This window comes from Triticum urartu, chromosome 1, assembly GCF_003073215.2.
Source record: "Triticum urartu cultivar G1812 chromosome 1, Tu2.1, whole genome shotgun sequence".
Lineage (NCBI taxonomy): Eukaryota > Viridiplantae > Streptophyta > Magnoliopsida > Poales > Poaceae > Triticum > Triticum urartu.
In genome coordinates, this window is record NC_053022.1 from 291,644,448 (window position 1) to 291,660,107 (window position 15,660).

Sequence of the window (15,660 nt, forward strand, 5' to 3'; positions counted from 1 at the left end):
ATTGTATTTAGTGTGTTGGGGACACAAGATACTTTTTGTTATTTGGTTGCAGAGTTGTTTGAGAGAGACCATCTTCATCCTACGCCTCCCACGGATTGATAAACCTTAGGTCGTCCACTTGAGGGAAAATTACTATTGTCCTACAAAACTCTGCGCATGGAGGCCCAACACGAGTCTACAAGAACAAGTTGTGTAGTAGACATCACACACTAAGTGTTTGATGAAAATCCTCTAAGGTAAAAAAAACCCGTCTCTTAATTCTTTGTTGTGATAAATAAGTAGATAATATATTATTGTGTTATGAAGGAGTTTGTTTGAATCCTCTCTGTGGGATGATTTCTCGTCCGAAGAGGAATATGACATGGATGAAGAGGAAGAGATTGCTTTAATCCCGATGATGCACAAGAACAAGAGGCTGAAGTGTGGTGGTTCCATTTTCTACCGTAAGTGACTCGTAGGTTGAGGCAAGATAGGCACAATAGACTGATGCTCAACTATTTCGGTCAAAATCCGGTGTATCCAGAGCGATACTTTGGATGCCAGTTTAGGATGTCTCCAGATTTGTTCCTTCACATCGCCAACTGTGTGAAGCGGCATGATCGACTCTTTGAGAAGATTAGGAATCGCGCTGGAGATCTTGGACATAGCATTATCCAGAAGGTGATTGTGGTGTTGCGCATGATGGCATATTGTGTTTTGGAAGATTTAATTGATGATAACTTATTAATGGGAGAGCGCACTTGAATCTTGTGTGTCAAGAAATTTACAAAGGCAGTGGTTGAAATGTTCAGGCTAGAGTATTTGAGAGCACCAAATGCTCAAGAGGCTCAAAGGCTTTTGGAAATGAACAAAGCACGTGGGTTTCCAGATATGCTCGCCTCAATTGATTGCATGTATTGGAGGTGAAAGAACTATCCTGGCATGGACAATTCAATGGACATACGAAGGATGCCACCATCATTCTTGATGTCGTGGCCGACCAGGAGACATGGATATTTTGGGATGCCAGGGTCTTGCAACGACGTCGATGTGCTTCAATGATCACCACTCTTTTCACAACTAGCCAATGAGGAATCATCACTGGTGGCAAATAGCCGGACATACAACATGTGCTACTACCTTGCGGGCTACGTTTGTGAAGCCAATTTCAAGCCCCTAGGTAAGAAAGTCTTCATTTTCATAATTCTCAAGCGACTGCTAGGAAAGATGTGGATAGGGCTTTTGGGATTTTGCTATTCCAGTTTGCTATTATGCGCTGATCAACTAGGTTTTGGGATCAAGAGTCATTTGGTACATCATCACGGCCACCCTGATCACAGACAACAAGATCATTGAGAATGAGCGTGGAAGAAATTTGGGTTACGCCTTCTATGAATTAACGGGGCAGCCGGTTCGACACATAGACCGCATTCGACACTTTCTTGAAGTATACTAAAATGTTCGAGATTCGGATCAACAAGATTATCTTCAAAGAGATCTCATCAAGGAGTGGTGGGCATGGAATGTGCAACAAAAGCACTAGTTTCATCTATAGGTTTCATGTATGTGTGATGATGAACTTTGTGTTATGTTGATGAACAATTTGTGTTGAATTTGATGTTGTGGATTGATGAACTATGTAATAATTAAGTACTATTTGTACTATATTTGTTTTGAATTCATTTGAGATGAGATTGATATTATTTGAGATGAGTTTGATATTGTTTATAGTTGAAGTACTCCAAATGAACCAAACGATAGTTTTTATGGTGCCCTATTTTGCATCTTCCTCTATGGCAAAAAAATATTCTGGTGCCCTATTTACATCACCTAGCATGGCAGAAAATTATCTGGTGCCCTATTTTACATGAGTTGGTATGGTAAAAAGAACTTCTGGTGCCCTAAAACCTTCTCTCTCCTGCCCTAAATCATTTTTTGGATGCATGTATGGACGTATGTATGGCATGGCTGCATACAAGTATAAGATATATTTTACGTGATGTGTATGGCATGGCTGCATGCAAGTACAGTACAAGATAGAATTCTAGTCCATAGGCTATTATAGCACGTAGCATCTAGGAGAGGCCGATAGGACTTGGCTTACATGTCATGGCCGTTTTTACACGCTGATCGGCCCCTTGAGCGTAGCTGAGGTAGATACATTGCCTAAAAAAATTGAGGTAGGTACAGTTAGTTAAAACTACGGTAAAATAACACTTGCCAAACAGATCGGTGGTTTTGGCAAAATAGTGAAAAACAACGCTTTTGACAAACTGAGGTATTCATTGCCCTCATGTTGAAAAACTGAGGATGCGTTTGGTTAGGTGCAGTTGGTCAAAATTACTTTGCATCCAAACGCACCCTTAGTTAGGTGCAATTGGTCAAAATTACTGTAAAACAACACTTGCCAAACGAATTGGTGTTTTTGGCAAAATAGAGGAAAACAACGCTTTTGACAAACCGAGGTAAAAACTGAGGTTTTGAATTACCACGGTTTTAGAAAAACAGTGCTGCCAATCTAGGCCTGAGGTTTTGAATTGCCACAGTTTTAGAAAAACAGTGCTGCCAAACTAGGCCTTAGATGTTGATTTAGTTTTTTCCTATAAATTTGGTAAACATGTTTTGAACTAAAAAGAATAAAATTCACCTTACTGAAAGGAACGAAGGTAGTACAATAATATTTCAGAACAGAGGACTACGGGGCTCATTTGCATCAAGACCAACAAGTAGCGAATGATATGTTCATGTAATGACATGGAATCCAAAAGAACACCCAACCTAACTACGATATGCGTGCATACACACGCCCATGCATGCGTGCCTAAGATTAAGATGCGCCTTAGTGTTCCTTTGTTAGGAACTTGAGCATAGGCTTTTGCAGCTGCTTCATGACGGCCTCCCAGCCGGCCTGCGTAGGGTGCACGCTGTCCCAGTAGAAGTACTGGTCGGGGTTCTTGCATACGGTGTAAAGCCTCTCCGAGTTCTTACTCAGCTGCCCGCAGTACCCCTCGGGATCAAAGCTCTCGCAGCACGGCGTCAGCTTGTGCTCGAACCTCTTGGCCAGCCTCGAGCCTTTACCTGTTTTCGTGCACGCACATCAACATCACAGACGGATAGAGCAGTGATCATTCGAGGATGCAGTGATCAGAAATGTACTACTGGTACATAGTACATACCGGGGGCTGGATTGACGATGTTGGAGAAGGCGGTGGCCAGGTCGAGGATATGGACGTTCTTGGACTTGCGCAAATTTATGCTCAGGTGGCCGTTGTGGAGGTCCACGCCCATGTTGGCCCGCGAGTCGCAGACGGTGTAGTTGGTCGGCCTGGTGAGCCACGGCGTGCAGCCGACGGGGTGCAGCTGGTTCACCAGGATCTTCTTCACCCCGAGCTTCTGCAGCCGCTGCACGTTCGCCGTGATCTCGGTCGTCACCTTCCTGATGAGAGCGATCATCTGCCAGAGAAGAGAAAACGTTCCTACCGTAGTTAGTAAGTTGCAGAACCAGACAGATTGACTGTGTGCGTCGTTCATCCAGAAAAGGAAAAACTGACGCACGTTGCCGACGTCGCTGGAGTTGATGCGCGAGTAGTCGTTGCCGGAGATGGCGACGAGCGCCACGGAGTCGGCGAGGTGCCATTTGGAGATGGTTCGATCCTTGATCAGCCTCTCGAAGTTGTCGATTTGCTTGGAGAGGGTCGTCAGGTTCTCCGGGACCTCGAACACGCCTGAGCCGCCGACGGCGAAGCTCATGCCGGACGGGTCACAGTAGTGCTTCACCATGCGCTTGTACGCCGGAGGGCCTACGAGGCGCCCTAACATCCTCGCTGCAGAGAACCACGATCAAGGTTTGCTGATTAGGATTCAGGGCGCATGCATGGCACTCATCAACGCACGCACGGTTCATTTTCAAATAAATTTATAGATACTGTTATAAGTATGTACGTACCGATGATATCGGGCTGAACCAAGTAATTGGAGAAGCGGCCGAGCGGGTTGCCACTTCGACTTCCATTAAAGGTGCCGTAGGGGTAGTGCCATTGACGCGACAAGGAGCTCCTGCAGCTCGTTCTCGGGAGGTTGCCGGTGTCCGCGAACGAATCGCCGAACATGAACATGGTGTACCAGTGGTAGCCGCCCAGAGGTCCTCGAGACTCCACGCCAGCGGCTATCCATGGGACCATCAACAACCACGATCGAAATGAGAAACAAGCATACTACAACGTCAACAATCCGAATCTAGTAATACACACGCACCATTCAAGGGGAGGAGGAGGAGGAGAGCGAGGCCGCAGACGCCGGGAAGAAACGCCGTGACCTTCATCTCCAGGAATGCGCGCGCGCGGAACGGCGCGATCAGGAGGTGAGTCCAGATGCCCGGGTGTTGCGTGTTCCACGCTCATTCATAGAGGGGAAATGGCGAGGCTACTTATAAGGATAATAATCCTAACTACCTAGCAAAAATCGTAACACACGCGTGATCCAGCCGAGACCCTGTTGCTTCCCGCGGTAAATTTGGCGCCGCACTTCTCGCTTTGCTGCGGCCGTCCACGAGCCGGCTAATCGATCTGCTTTCTAGTTCGCGAAGGAATATGCTTTCTACTAGTTTTTTTTGGCCGAAACATACTACTTTCTAGTTCTACCTGTACGTGATCGATCTTTGGTGAACAGCAGCAGCCACCATCTTTTTCTGGATAACCGAACAGCGTCACATACTCTTTTTTGGGGGGAACAACAGCCTCACGTGCTGGATTGCATGCACGCGCTACCGCATCCGTTCATCAAAAGAACAAAATAAATATTTGAAGAAAAATTAGTCGTTTCAGCAATATGAGGATGGTTCAAATTAACAAATTTTGTTGCTCTTGCCCATACAACATGCAATAATTAATCTCAAGTACTCCTTCCGTCTTAAAATAAGTATCGCTGGCTTGAGTTAACCCGCACTCTTTGGAGATATACCAGTGCTCTCCTCCCTCTCCCTCTCGCGTCACCCCTCGCGCGACCGAGAGGAAACCCTAGCCACCGCTGCTGGGGCCCCTCCCTACTCTCCTCCTCCCTCACCGCCACCCGAGGGAGCGGTCCGGCGAAGCCCGGTCGTCATCGGCGGCGGCGGCAGGGTTCTTTCGTCTCCCCGCGCGGTGGCTTTGGCGCGGGATGCGGCGCTTGGCGGCGGGTGCGGCGGTGCATCGGTGCTAAGGTGCAGCGACGGTGTGGGCTGCTAGCGTAACAGGCCGCACGGCGGTGGCGCGCGCATGCAGGCCGGGGATGGCGTGGCAGCGGCGCTCAGATTTGGTCAGCACGTGGCGCTGGGCGTGGGCGCCCTTGGCTACGGGCGGCCGCTCTCTGTCGTGGCGGTCTACTGGTGGGGGTGGCGGCATTGCAGGGCAGCGCGTAAGGGCGGAGCGGCGGCTTCATGGCGGCGCGTCCAAATCCACCATGTCGTTGTTGGCTGCGGGGGGCCCTCTCGCCTTGGCGCGATGGTGAGGGGGCGGCATGGTGATAACCCACAAGTATATGGGATCGCAACAGTTTTCGAGAATAGAGTATTCAACCCAAATTTATTGATTCGACACAAGGGGAGCCAAAGAATATTGTCAAGTATTAACAGTTGAGTTGTCAATTCAACCGCACCTGAAAGACTTAATATATGTAGCAAAGTATTTTATAAAAAAGTAATATGAAAGTAACGGTAGCAATGGCAAAAGTAATAGTATTGGTTTTGTAGTGATTGTAACAGTGGCAACGGAAAAGTAACTAAGCAAAGATCAATATGTGAAAAACTCATAAGCATTGGATCAGTGATGGATAATTATATCGGATGTGATTCCTCAAGCAACAGTTATAACATAGGGTGACACAAAACTAGCTCCAGTTCATCAATGTAATGTAGGCATGTATTCTGAATATAGTCATACGTACTTATGAAAAAGAACTTGCATGGCATCTTTTGTCCTACCCTCCTGTGGCAGCGGGGTCCTATTGGAAACTAAGGGATATTAAGGCCTCCTTTTAATAGAGTATCGGAACAAAACATTGACACTTGGTGAATACATGAACTCCTCAAACTATAGTCATCACCGGGAATGGTCCTGATTATTGTCACTTGGGGGTTACCGGATCGTAACACATAGTAGATGACTATTGACTTGCAAAATAGGATCAAAAACTCACATATATTCATGAAAACATAATAGGTTCAGATCTAAAATCATGGCACTCGGGCCCTAGTGACAAGTATTAAGCATAGCAAAGTCATAGCAACATCAATCTCAGAACATAATAGATACTAAGGATCAAACCCTAACAGAACTAACTCGATTACATGATAAATCTCATCCAACCCATCACCGTCCAGTAAGCCTACGACGGAATTACTCACGCATGGCGATGAGCATCATGAAATTGATGATGGAGGAAGGTTGATGATGACGGTGGCGACGGATTCCTCTCTCCGGAGCCCCGAACGGACTCCAGATCAGCCCTCCTGAGAGAGATTAGGGCTTGGTGGCGGCTCCGTATCGTAAAACGCGATGAATCCTTCTCCCTAATATTTTTCTCCCCGAACGTGAATATATAGAGTTGTAGTTGAGGTCGGTGGAGCATCAGGGGGCCCACGAGGCAGGGGGCGCGCCCCCACCCTCGTGGATAGGGTGTGGGCCCCTTGACGTTGATTCTTCGCCAGTATTTTTTATATATTTCAGAAATATTCTCCGTGAAGTTTCAGGTCATTCCGAGAACTTTTATTTCTGCACAAAAATAGCACCATAGCAATTCTGCTGAAAAGAGCATCAGTCCGGGTTAGTTCCATTCAAATCATGCAAGTTAGAGCCCAAAACAAGGTCAAAAGTGTTTGGAAAGTAGATACGATGGAGACGTATCAACTCCCCTAAGCTTAAACATTTGCTTGTCCTCAAGCAATTCAGTTGACAAACTGAAAGTGATAAAGAAAAACTTTTACAAACTCTGTTTGATCTTATTGTTGTAAATATGTAAAGCCAGCATTCAAGTTTTCAGCGAAGATTATGAACTAACCATATTCACAATAACATTTAGGTCTCATTTTTACTCATATCAATAGCATAATCAACTAGCGAGCAATAATAGTAAATCTCGGATGACAACACTCACTACAAGAAATATGTCAACTTATGACCTTCTGTCAGTGACCCTCGAAGAATTGGTCATAAATTTATGACCATTTTAGACCAATTGGTCAAAAGCTGTTCAGGGGGCTCCAAACCCTAAACCATTGCGACCATTTTGGTCAGAAAGGTCGTAATTTCCTTACACGAAATGGTCACAAAGCAAACAGTGCTAGTCCGCTGCCTTATTTCTAGTTGTTAATGACCAATATAGATGATCATAGCCTTGTAGATTGTGGTGGGTTGTGATGATTAGGCGCCATCTCATCAGTTTTGCCTATGTGTCATGTCCATGTGGCAGTTTTTGCCCTAGGTTGTGAAGCAACCTATATTTCTATCATTCCCAAAATTCCCAAAAAAATCTCATAAATTGTTTGGGGCATATATTCATCAAATATGTAAAAATCCTTCCTTGCCTAGATCAAAACTAATTCAACAATATTCATTTTCCTATTCTGTTCACAACAACACTTTATGAAGGAAGTGCTATTTATATATTCTTGATTGCCCTCGGAATTTTTGGGCACTCTTTCCTATCCAAATCATTACCGCATGACAAAATTCAGCTCCATTTGCCTAGCAAATCTTCCTCGGCAAATTTCCAAAGTTTTTGTCCACCTAGAAGCATTGTGAAGGAAGTACCTTTTTTATATCTCGAAATGACATGAAATTTATACAGTTCCTTCATATGCCCAAATTATCACCCTCCTCCAAATTGCAGCTCAGTCAAATTATCTATGTGAGCCTAGGTTCAATTTATATTTTATGGCCAAATTGGCACGTTGCAAAGCAAGTGTTATATAGACCCCTCCTATTACCCTCAAACTTTTCGGGCACTCTTCCATAGCCAAATCATTGCCACATGATAATATTCAGCTCAATTTTCCTAGTAAATCTTTCTCAGGAAATTTCCAAAGTTTCTACCTCGAGAGAAGCTTTGTGAAGTAAGTACTAGCTAGGCTTACCCAAATGATTTGAAAATTTACCAGCGCATGACCATACCTATGTAACTTACCTACACCAATTTTGAGCTCATTTCATTCATCCAATCTCTCTCACTAGTTTTCCCAAGTTTTTGTCCATAGAAGAGCATTGTGAAGGAAGTACTACTTTGGCATGTCAAAATGATGTAAATTTTCTACAATACTTTCCTATGCCCAAATAACCATCCTTCACCAAATTTCAGCTCAATCCATTCATCATTTTGAGCCCATCTTCAACATTCATATTTTTGTCCAGTGTGATACTTTGCAAAGCAAGTACCACCTAGGATCCTCCTTTTGAGCTGAAATTTTTTGAATACATTCTCCTTAGTAGATGATCATCCTCGGCCAAAACTCACGCCCATTGGCCATGTGCATTTCCCGTACCGCTAATCAAACACTTGGCTGCTTATTCATGTTTGAGCATCGATCGGTCTCCTCGTGAGAATCTTATGTTGTAATTTTCTTCCTAGCACCTACCTGGGGAGTGCCCAACCCACTAGACATGCCTAGGCCGCCCATAACACATGGCAACGCCACGGCCACGCGGTGACCACGCAGCGGGCATGCGAGTTTACGCGCTCTAGAGTTGGGGGCCTCGGCCACCGCCCAAACCTCGACGTATCGCCACCAAACCATGTATTTATGATTAAATAGGTACTTATGTAACTAGAAATGATTTTTGGAAAAAATAAATAGCAAACTATGAGGCAGCTGCAGTTCAAATTTGACCCGCTTCCAACTGAATCGGCGGAAATTTGTCTTTTTCACGAGAGGTGGATCAGAACCTTTTACACCCAACCATTTTGTCAATTGTGCATTAAATATGTCCTAGTATTTTAGAAAATTGATTTGGTCCAATTTTGCAACAATTATTTGGGAGGTCCTTCACAAAAAAAACTCATTTTGGGCACTCGGAAAAATGGAAAATGGTTTTTTCGTCCAAAGAAAATGAAAACTTCCTTAGGCAACATTGTTTGCCATTTCAATATGCACCCTTGTGCACAATAGAAGATCATTTTAACAAACTATGCCATGAATGTGGGCATAGGATTGATCATTTGGCTTGAAAGCCATGAATCTTCACGCATGATAGCTCATTTCTGATAACACTTTTTTTAAAAGAATTGCCGTATTACATGTTTATTATCTTTCCTATTAACTTGGTCATATATAATGACACAATGCGAAGGTTTTCCAATTTTTTGATTTTTTTTGAATTTTTTATGCCCGTTTCAAAATGCGGTCAAAACGGTGGGAATGACCGTTCCTAGCTAGTGGTTGAATCTTGGAATTTTTTTGGTGTTTCTCTGATTAAATAGATACTTATGTACCTAGAAATGATTTTTGGAAAAAATAAAGAGCAAACTACGAGGTAGCTACAGTTCAAATTTGACCCGCTTCCAGCTGAATAGACGGAAATTTGTCTTTTTCACCAGAGGTGGATCAAAACTTTTTACACCCAACCATTTGGTCAATTGTGCATTAAATATGACCTAGTATTTTAGAAAAATGATTTGGTCCAATTTTGCAACAATTATTTGGTAGGTCCTTCACAAAAAAAACCTCCTTTGGGGCACTCGAAAAATGGAAAATGGTTTTTTCGTCCAAAGAAAATGAAAACTTCCTTAGGCAACATTGTTTGCCATTCCAATATGCACCCTTGTGCACAATATGAGATTATTTGAACAAACTATGCCATAGATGTGGCCATAAGATTGATCATTTGGCTTGAAAGCCATTGATCTCCACACGTGATAGCTCGTTTCTGAGAACACTTTTTTAAAATAATTGCCGTATTACAAGTTTGTTATTTTTCCTAGGAACTTGGCCACATATAATGACACAATGCGAAGGTTTCCCAATTTTTTGATTTTTTTTGAATTTTTTATGCTCGTTTCAAAATGCGGTCAAAAGGGCGGGAATGACCGTTCCTAGCTAGTGGTTGAATCTTGGAATTTTTTTGGTGTTTCTCTGATTAAATAGATACTTATGTACCTAGAAATGATTTTTGGAAAAAATAAAGAGCAAACTACAAGGCAGCTACAGTTCAAATTTGACCCGCTTCCAACTGAATCGGCGGGAATTTGTCTTTTTCACCGGAGGTGGATCAAAACTTCTGACACCCAACCATTTAGTCAATTGTGCATTAAATATGTACTAGTATTTTAGAAAATTGATTTGGTACAATTTTGCAACAATTATTTGGTAGGTCCTTCACAAAAAAAGCTCATTTGGGGCAATCGAAAAGTGGAAAATGAATTTTCCGTGAAAAGAAAATGAAAACTCCCTTAGGCAACATTGTTTTCCATTCCAATATGCACCCTTGTGCACAATATGAGATCATTTAAACAAACTATGCCATGTATGTGGCCATAAGATTGAGCATTTGGGTTGAAAGCCATTCATCTTCACACTTGATAGCTCGTTTCTGAGAACACTTTTTTTAAATATTCGCCGTATTACAAGTTTATAATTTTTACTGGTAACTTGGTCACATATAATGACGGAATGCGAAGGTTTTCCAATTTTTTGAATTTTTTTGAATTTTTATGCCCGTTTCAAAATGCGCTCAAAACGGCAGGAATGACCGTTCCTAGCTAGTGGTTGAATCTTGGAATTTTTTTGGTGTTTCTATGATTAAATAGATACTTATGTACCTAGAAATGATTTTTGGAAAAAATAAAGAGCAAACTACAAGGCAGCTACAGTTCAAATTTGACCCGCTTCCAACTGAATTGGCGGGAATTTGTCTTTTTCACCGGAGGTGGATCAAAACTTCTGACACCCAACCATTTAGTCAATTGTGCATTAAATATGTACTAGTATTTTAGAAAATTGATTTGGTACAATTTTGCAATAATTATTTGGTAGGTCCTTCACAAAAAAAAGCTCATTTGGGACAATCGAAAAGTGGAAAATGAATTTTCCGTGAAAAGAAAATGAAAACTCCCTTAGGCAACATTGTTTTCCATTCCAATATGCACCCTTGTGCACAATATGAGATCATTTAAACAAACTATGCCATGTATGTGGCCATAAGATTGAGCATTTGGGTTGAAAGCCATTCATCTTCACACTTGATAGCTCGTTCCTGAGAACACTTTTTTAAAATAATTGCCTTATTACAAGTTTGTTATTTTTCCTCGAAACTTGGTCACATATAATGACACAATGCGAAGGTTTTCCATTTTTTGATTTTTTTTGAATTTTTTATGCCTGTTTCAAAATGCGGTCAAAACGTCGGGCTTGTCCGTTCCTAGCTAGTGGTTGAATCTTGGAATTTTTTTGTTGTTTCTCTGATTAAATAGATACTTATGTACCTAGAAATGATTTTTGGAAAAAATAAAAAGCAAACTATAAGGCATCTACAGTTCAAATTTGACCCGCTTCCAGCTGAATCGACAGGAATTTGTCTTTTTCACCAGAGGTGGATCAAAACTTTTGACACCCAACCATTTTGTCAATTGTGCATTAAATATGTCCTAGTATTTTATAAAATTGATTAGGTCCAATTTTGCAACTAATATATGGTAGATCCTTCACAAAAAACTCATTTTAGGCACTCGGAAAATGGAAAATTGATTATGACCATTTTAGATGGTCATAACATCATCAAAGCCTGCACTTCATTCTGATTGGTCAATGGGCATGTCACGCGGATCAAGCATTAGAGACCGTCGGATCCTGCCAGATCCAACGGCCCACACCCCTCACCCTCTCCCCACCCACACCCACCCGAAAGCAGCTCCACTCACCTACACCACATGTCGTTGAGGACACTGACATGTGGGCCTAATTCCTCGCAGGCCCACCTGTCATTGGCAAAAAGCCACCACTCACCCACTCCTCCCCCCTCGCGGGCACACCACTCCTCCCCTCTCTCCTCCTCCCCCCCGCACACCACTCCTCTCCCCACAGCCCAAACCCTAACCCCTCTCCTCTTTCCCTCCATTGGACCGCGGCCGCCACCTTCGTCGACCACCCGCCCCACTGCTCTCCCCGTCGACCATCGCTCCGCCGCCGCCCCGTCCTCCCCTTCCTTCCGCTGCCCACCTCTCCCTTCGTCTGCACCCTCCCCTTCCCCCCTCCACTCCCCCCTCGCCTCCGGCCAGAATCGTCGCTCCCGATCCGGATCCCTCCCCTCGTCGCCACCCATCCCTCCCTCCCCACCTCAGATCCTCGCCACCGCCACCCACCTCTCCTGCCGGGGTACTGATCCACGAGCACCTATGGGACCGGCGGACCGGGTCCCTTTCGGTTCAGCGGGGGCGGAGGTCGCACGAAGAGCAGATCGAGGCGAAACACACGAGCGGTTTACTCAGGTTCGGGCCGCACGGATGCGTAAAACCCTACTCCTGCTTTATGATTTGTATTGGGTTCTTGCTCGGGAGCGTGGAGCGCTACAGTACACACCAGCAGCTAACGAGACCGAGCGTGAGTGTTCTCTGAACTAGCCCCCCCCTACGTTGTGCATGGGCCTCCTTTTATATGCTCAAGGGGTCACCGACAGGTGGCAACGGAGGCAAAGGGTAAAAATGGAAAGGTGCTGCGGTAGGTACAGCTACCTGCTACAGTATATCATACCTAACCCTGACGGCAGGGGACAAGGGCATTAAATGCCCGTCTGTGTCGCCTAAACAGTGCAAAAAGGGACCGTCAGGGACGCCACCGCTCGCCACGATGGCAATCTTGTCAGCGCCGCTTGCCACCGCGCGCCGCTGGCTGCACAGCCTCCCGCCACGTACGCCTGGAAGGGTCCCAGAGCGACACGTTGGTGGATGCGCTGGAGCGTGGGCACCAAGTGGTGGCTTGCCGCGGCAAGCGCCTTGCTGCGGTCGTTGTCTTGTCGCGTCCGGGAGCTTGTCGCTCACCGGGCCTTGCCGGGACGCGCGGCGCGTCGCGGCAAGTTCCTTGAGATGCCTTGGGTGGCCTTCCCGGCAAGCTCCTCTTGCCGGGGTCTTGAGATGCCTTTGTTGGCCTTCCCGGCAAGCCCCTCTTGCCGGGGTCTTGTCTCCTTAGCTTGGATACTTTGTTCTTGAATGGCTCCAAAGGAACCACGGAGGACCTTGGCGGTCGCCCAGCAAGCCTTGCCGCGGGACGCTGCGACTGCCCGTGCACAAGTTCGGGATACTAGGGTACCCCTACTCTAGTACACCCACAGGAGCCCCCGGGCCTGGGCCATACACGGTGCCGAGCGCTGTTGGGCCAGGCCCAAAACAGGGCACGGGCACGCGCGGCCTAGGTTACGCCGTATCTCTCTCCGTATCCACCGCGCCCTCCCCGCACAGCACGCGTTGAATGCGGCGTCGTGGGAGAGATCGTGGGTGGTTACTTTATTCAGAAATGCGGAACGTCCGCCCCTTCTCTCTTTATAAGCAGGGGAAACAGGGGAAGTTCGCTCATTCGCCCGTTGCTGCTCCAATCTCAGAAATCTCCGCCGCTCCCTCGTCTTCCCAAAGCTGAGAGAGAGAGAGCAGCGCTCCGCCCCCCATCACCACCAGCACCATCAACGCCGTCGACCTCCTCCACCACTTCCGCCATGGCTCCAAAAGCCGACAAGGGGAAGGTCGTGAAGTCGACCGAGGCGCAGCGGCTTGCGGCGCTGCGGAAGGAGCGGGCCGTCTTCCCCCCCCAAGCTTGCCGCGAGGGAGCTGAGGGAGAACTACTACCTCTTCTGGTCGACGGAGACACGAGCGCATCCGCGCACGAAGGTACTTCCCGCCGCCGCTTGGAAGAAGGCCCCAAATGGATACCCTTTCTTCGCCTTGTTCTTCTACTGCGGGCTCTGCCCGCCTTTCTCTGAATTCTTCTGTGACATCATGAACACCTACGGGTTCCACCTCCTTGATTTCACCCCCAATGCCGTCCTGACCATGGCAGTTTTCGCACATCTCTGCGAAAAATTTGTCGGAGTCCATCCCAATGTTGCCCTCTTTCGCCACTTCTTCATACCCCGAGTAGAGAGAGGAGAGCCTTTATCCGGCGGAATCGCCTGGATCTCAAGGGCCGGCAAGAAGGAAACTTATCTGGAGGGAGAATTCCGCGGCAAGTGGGAGGAGTGGAGAGCAGACTGGTGCTGGATTGACGAGGAGAACCCGCAGCCATTCACCACCCGGCGCCAAACCCCAGTAGCACGCGGCAGCGATTGGAGTGACATGGCCCCGGAAGACGACAGGCTGAAGATTGCTGTCACCCGGATCCTACGCCTCAGGCTTGCCGGGCTCACTGTAGGCGCTGTTGGCGCAGACTTTCTTCGCTGCCGCATCGCCCCCCTGCAGGAACGGGGGAGGCCCACTTGGGAGTTCAAGAATGCGGCAGATATCATGAGGCTGCGTCCGGGCCTCAACTTCAACTTCACCATTCTGGAGCTCAACGCGATGCTTCAAGAACTGTTCAAGTATGACCCCCAACATCCCGAAGTGTTCAGGTTGCCGGGGGGTGTCGTTCCGTTGTGCAACAATTCCGCGCTCGACCGCATTCGTGCAATGATGCCGCAGTGCGACTCGCATGGAATTGTCCCAACTTGGCAAGAACCTGCGGACGACGTCGTGCAGAAATTCTTCGATGACTTGGTAGAAGTGCTGATCCGCTCCGACGAGAAGGACAGCCTCACCCGCGACACCACCGATGCGGAGATGGCACTCATCGCCACTAGGCTGGAAGAGGCGGCGGCAGCCGCAGCCGCGGGCGAATTTGGATTCACCGTGGAGGAGGCAGAGGCAGCAGAGGCGGCAAGACGTGCCGAGCGAGGGGAGCCTGCCGGCGGGAAAGAACTTGCCGGACATGGCGTTGGGTCGAGCGAGCCCGCCAAGGATACGAGCGGCTCGCTGGAGATCAACTCCTCTTCCTCTTCATCTTCGGGCAGCTCGCCGCAAGCAGAGCTTCCATCCCCACCAAGAAGGCGTCTCCGCAAGGCCGGTGACGTAGCGGAGCGGCAAGCGGGTCAACAGTCGCCGCGCCGCGTGACACGCTCCACCGCGGCAAACACCGTTGCCGCGGGAGCGCCTCATGCTGCGATGGCAACTGGAGCGGGGTCTAGCCGGACCACCGCTTCTGCTCCTGCCGCTGCTCACGCCGCGACGGCAACCAGGGCGGGGTCGTCTCAGACCACCGCCACCGTTCCCGCCAAGCGGCCAAGGGAAACTACTCCTCCGCCTCCTCACGCCGGTCGCGAGCCGGACTTCGACTTCTCCGCGTTCAGCTCCGACGAGGAAGAAGAAGAGTAAGATTCTCTTGTTGTACTTGCAGTTCTTCAATTCTTGCTGTTCTGTCCTGTATCTCATTTGCTTTACTCTGAACTTGTTCCTTTTTAGGACTCTGGCCCAGAGAGCAGCAAAGAGGGCCAAGGTCCCGGTGATCGTCATCGAGGACGAACCCACTGCGACAGCAGGGGGAGCGCCCAGACAACCTTGCCGGACCCGGCAACTTTCCTCCAGAGTAGCCCCCAGCGTAAGTATATGGTTTGCTTTCTGCTGTGAGGTGCGCATGGATGCTCTGTTTTTGCTAATATCTGACTGCTGGTTTGTGTAGGAGCAGAGCAGCCCTACCAGGAG

At 47.2% G+C, this 15,660-nt stretch overlaps 1 protein-coding gene across 1 annotated transcript; it reads right to left on the reverse strand.

Annotated features, from left to right (window-relative positions):
* Window positions 1-2,818: 2,818 nt before the first annotated feature.
* LOC125532501 (GDSL esterase/lipase At5g03610-like) lies at window positions 2,819-4,300 on the reverse strand. The gene is made up of 5 exons (XM_048696549.1): window positions 4,234-4,300; window positions 3,926-4,144; window positions 3,535-3,803; window positions 3,156-3,432; window positions 2,819-3,057 (listed from the first exon to the last, which is right to left on the reverse strand). The coding sequence occupies exons 1-5, from the start codon at window positions 4,298-4,300 to the stop codon at window positions 2,819-2,821; spliced, it is 1,071 nt and encodes a 356-aa protein (XP_048552506.1).
* Between the last annotated feature and the right edge of the window lie 11,360 nt (window positions 4,301-15,660).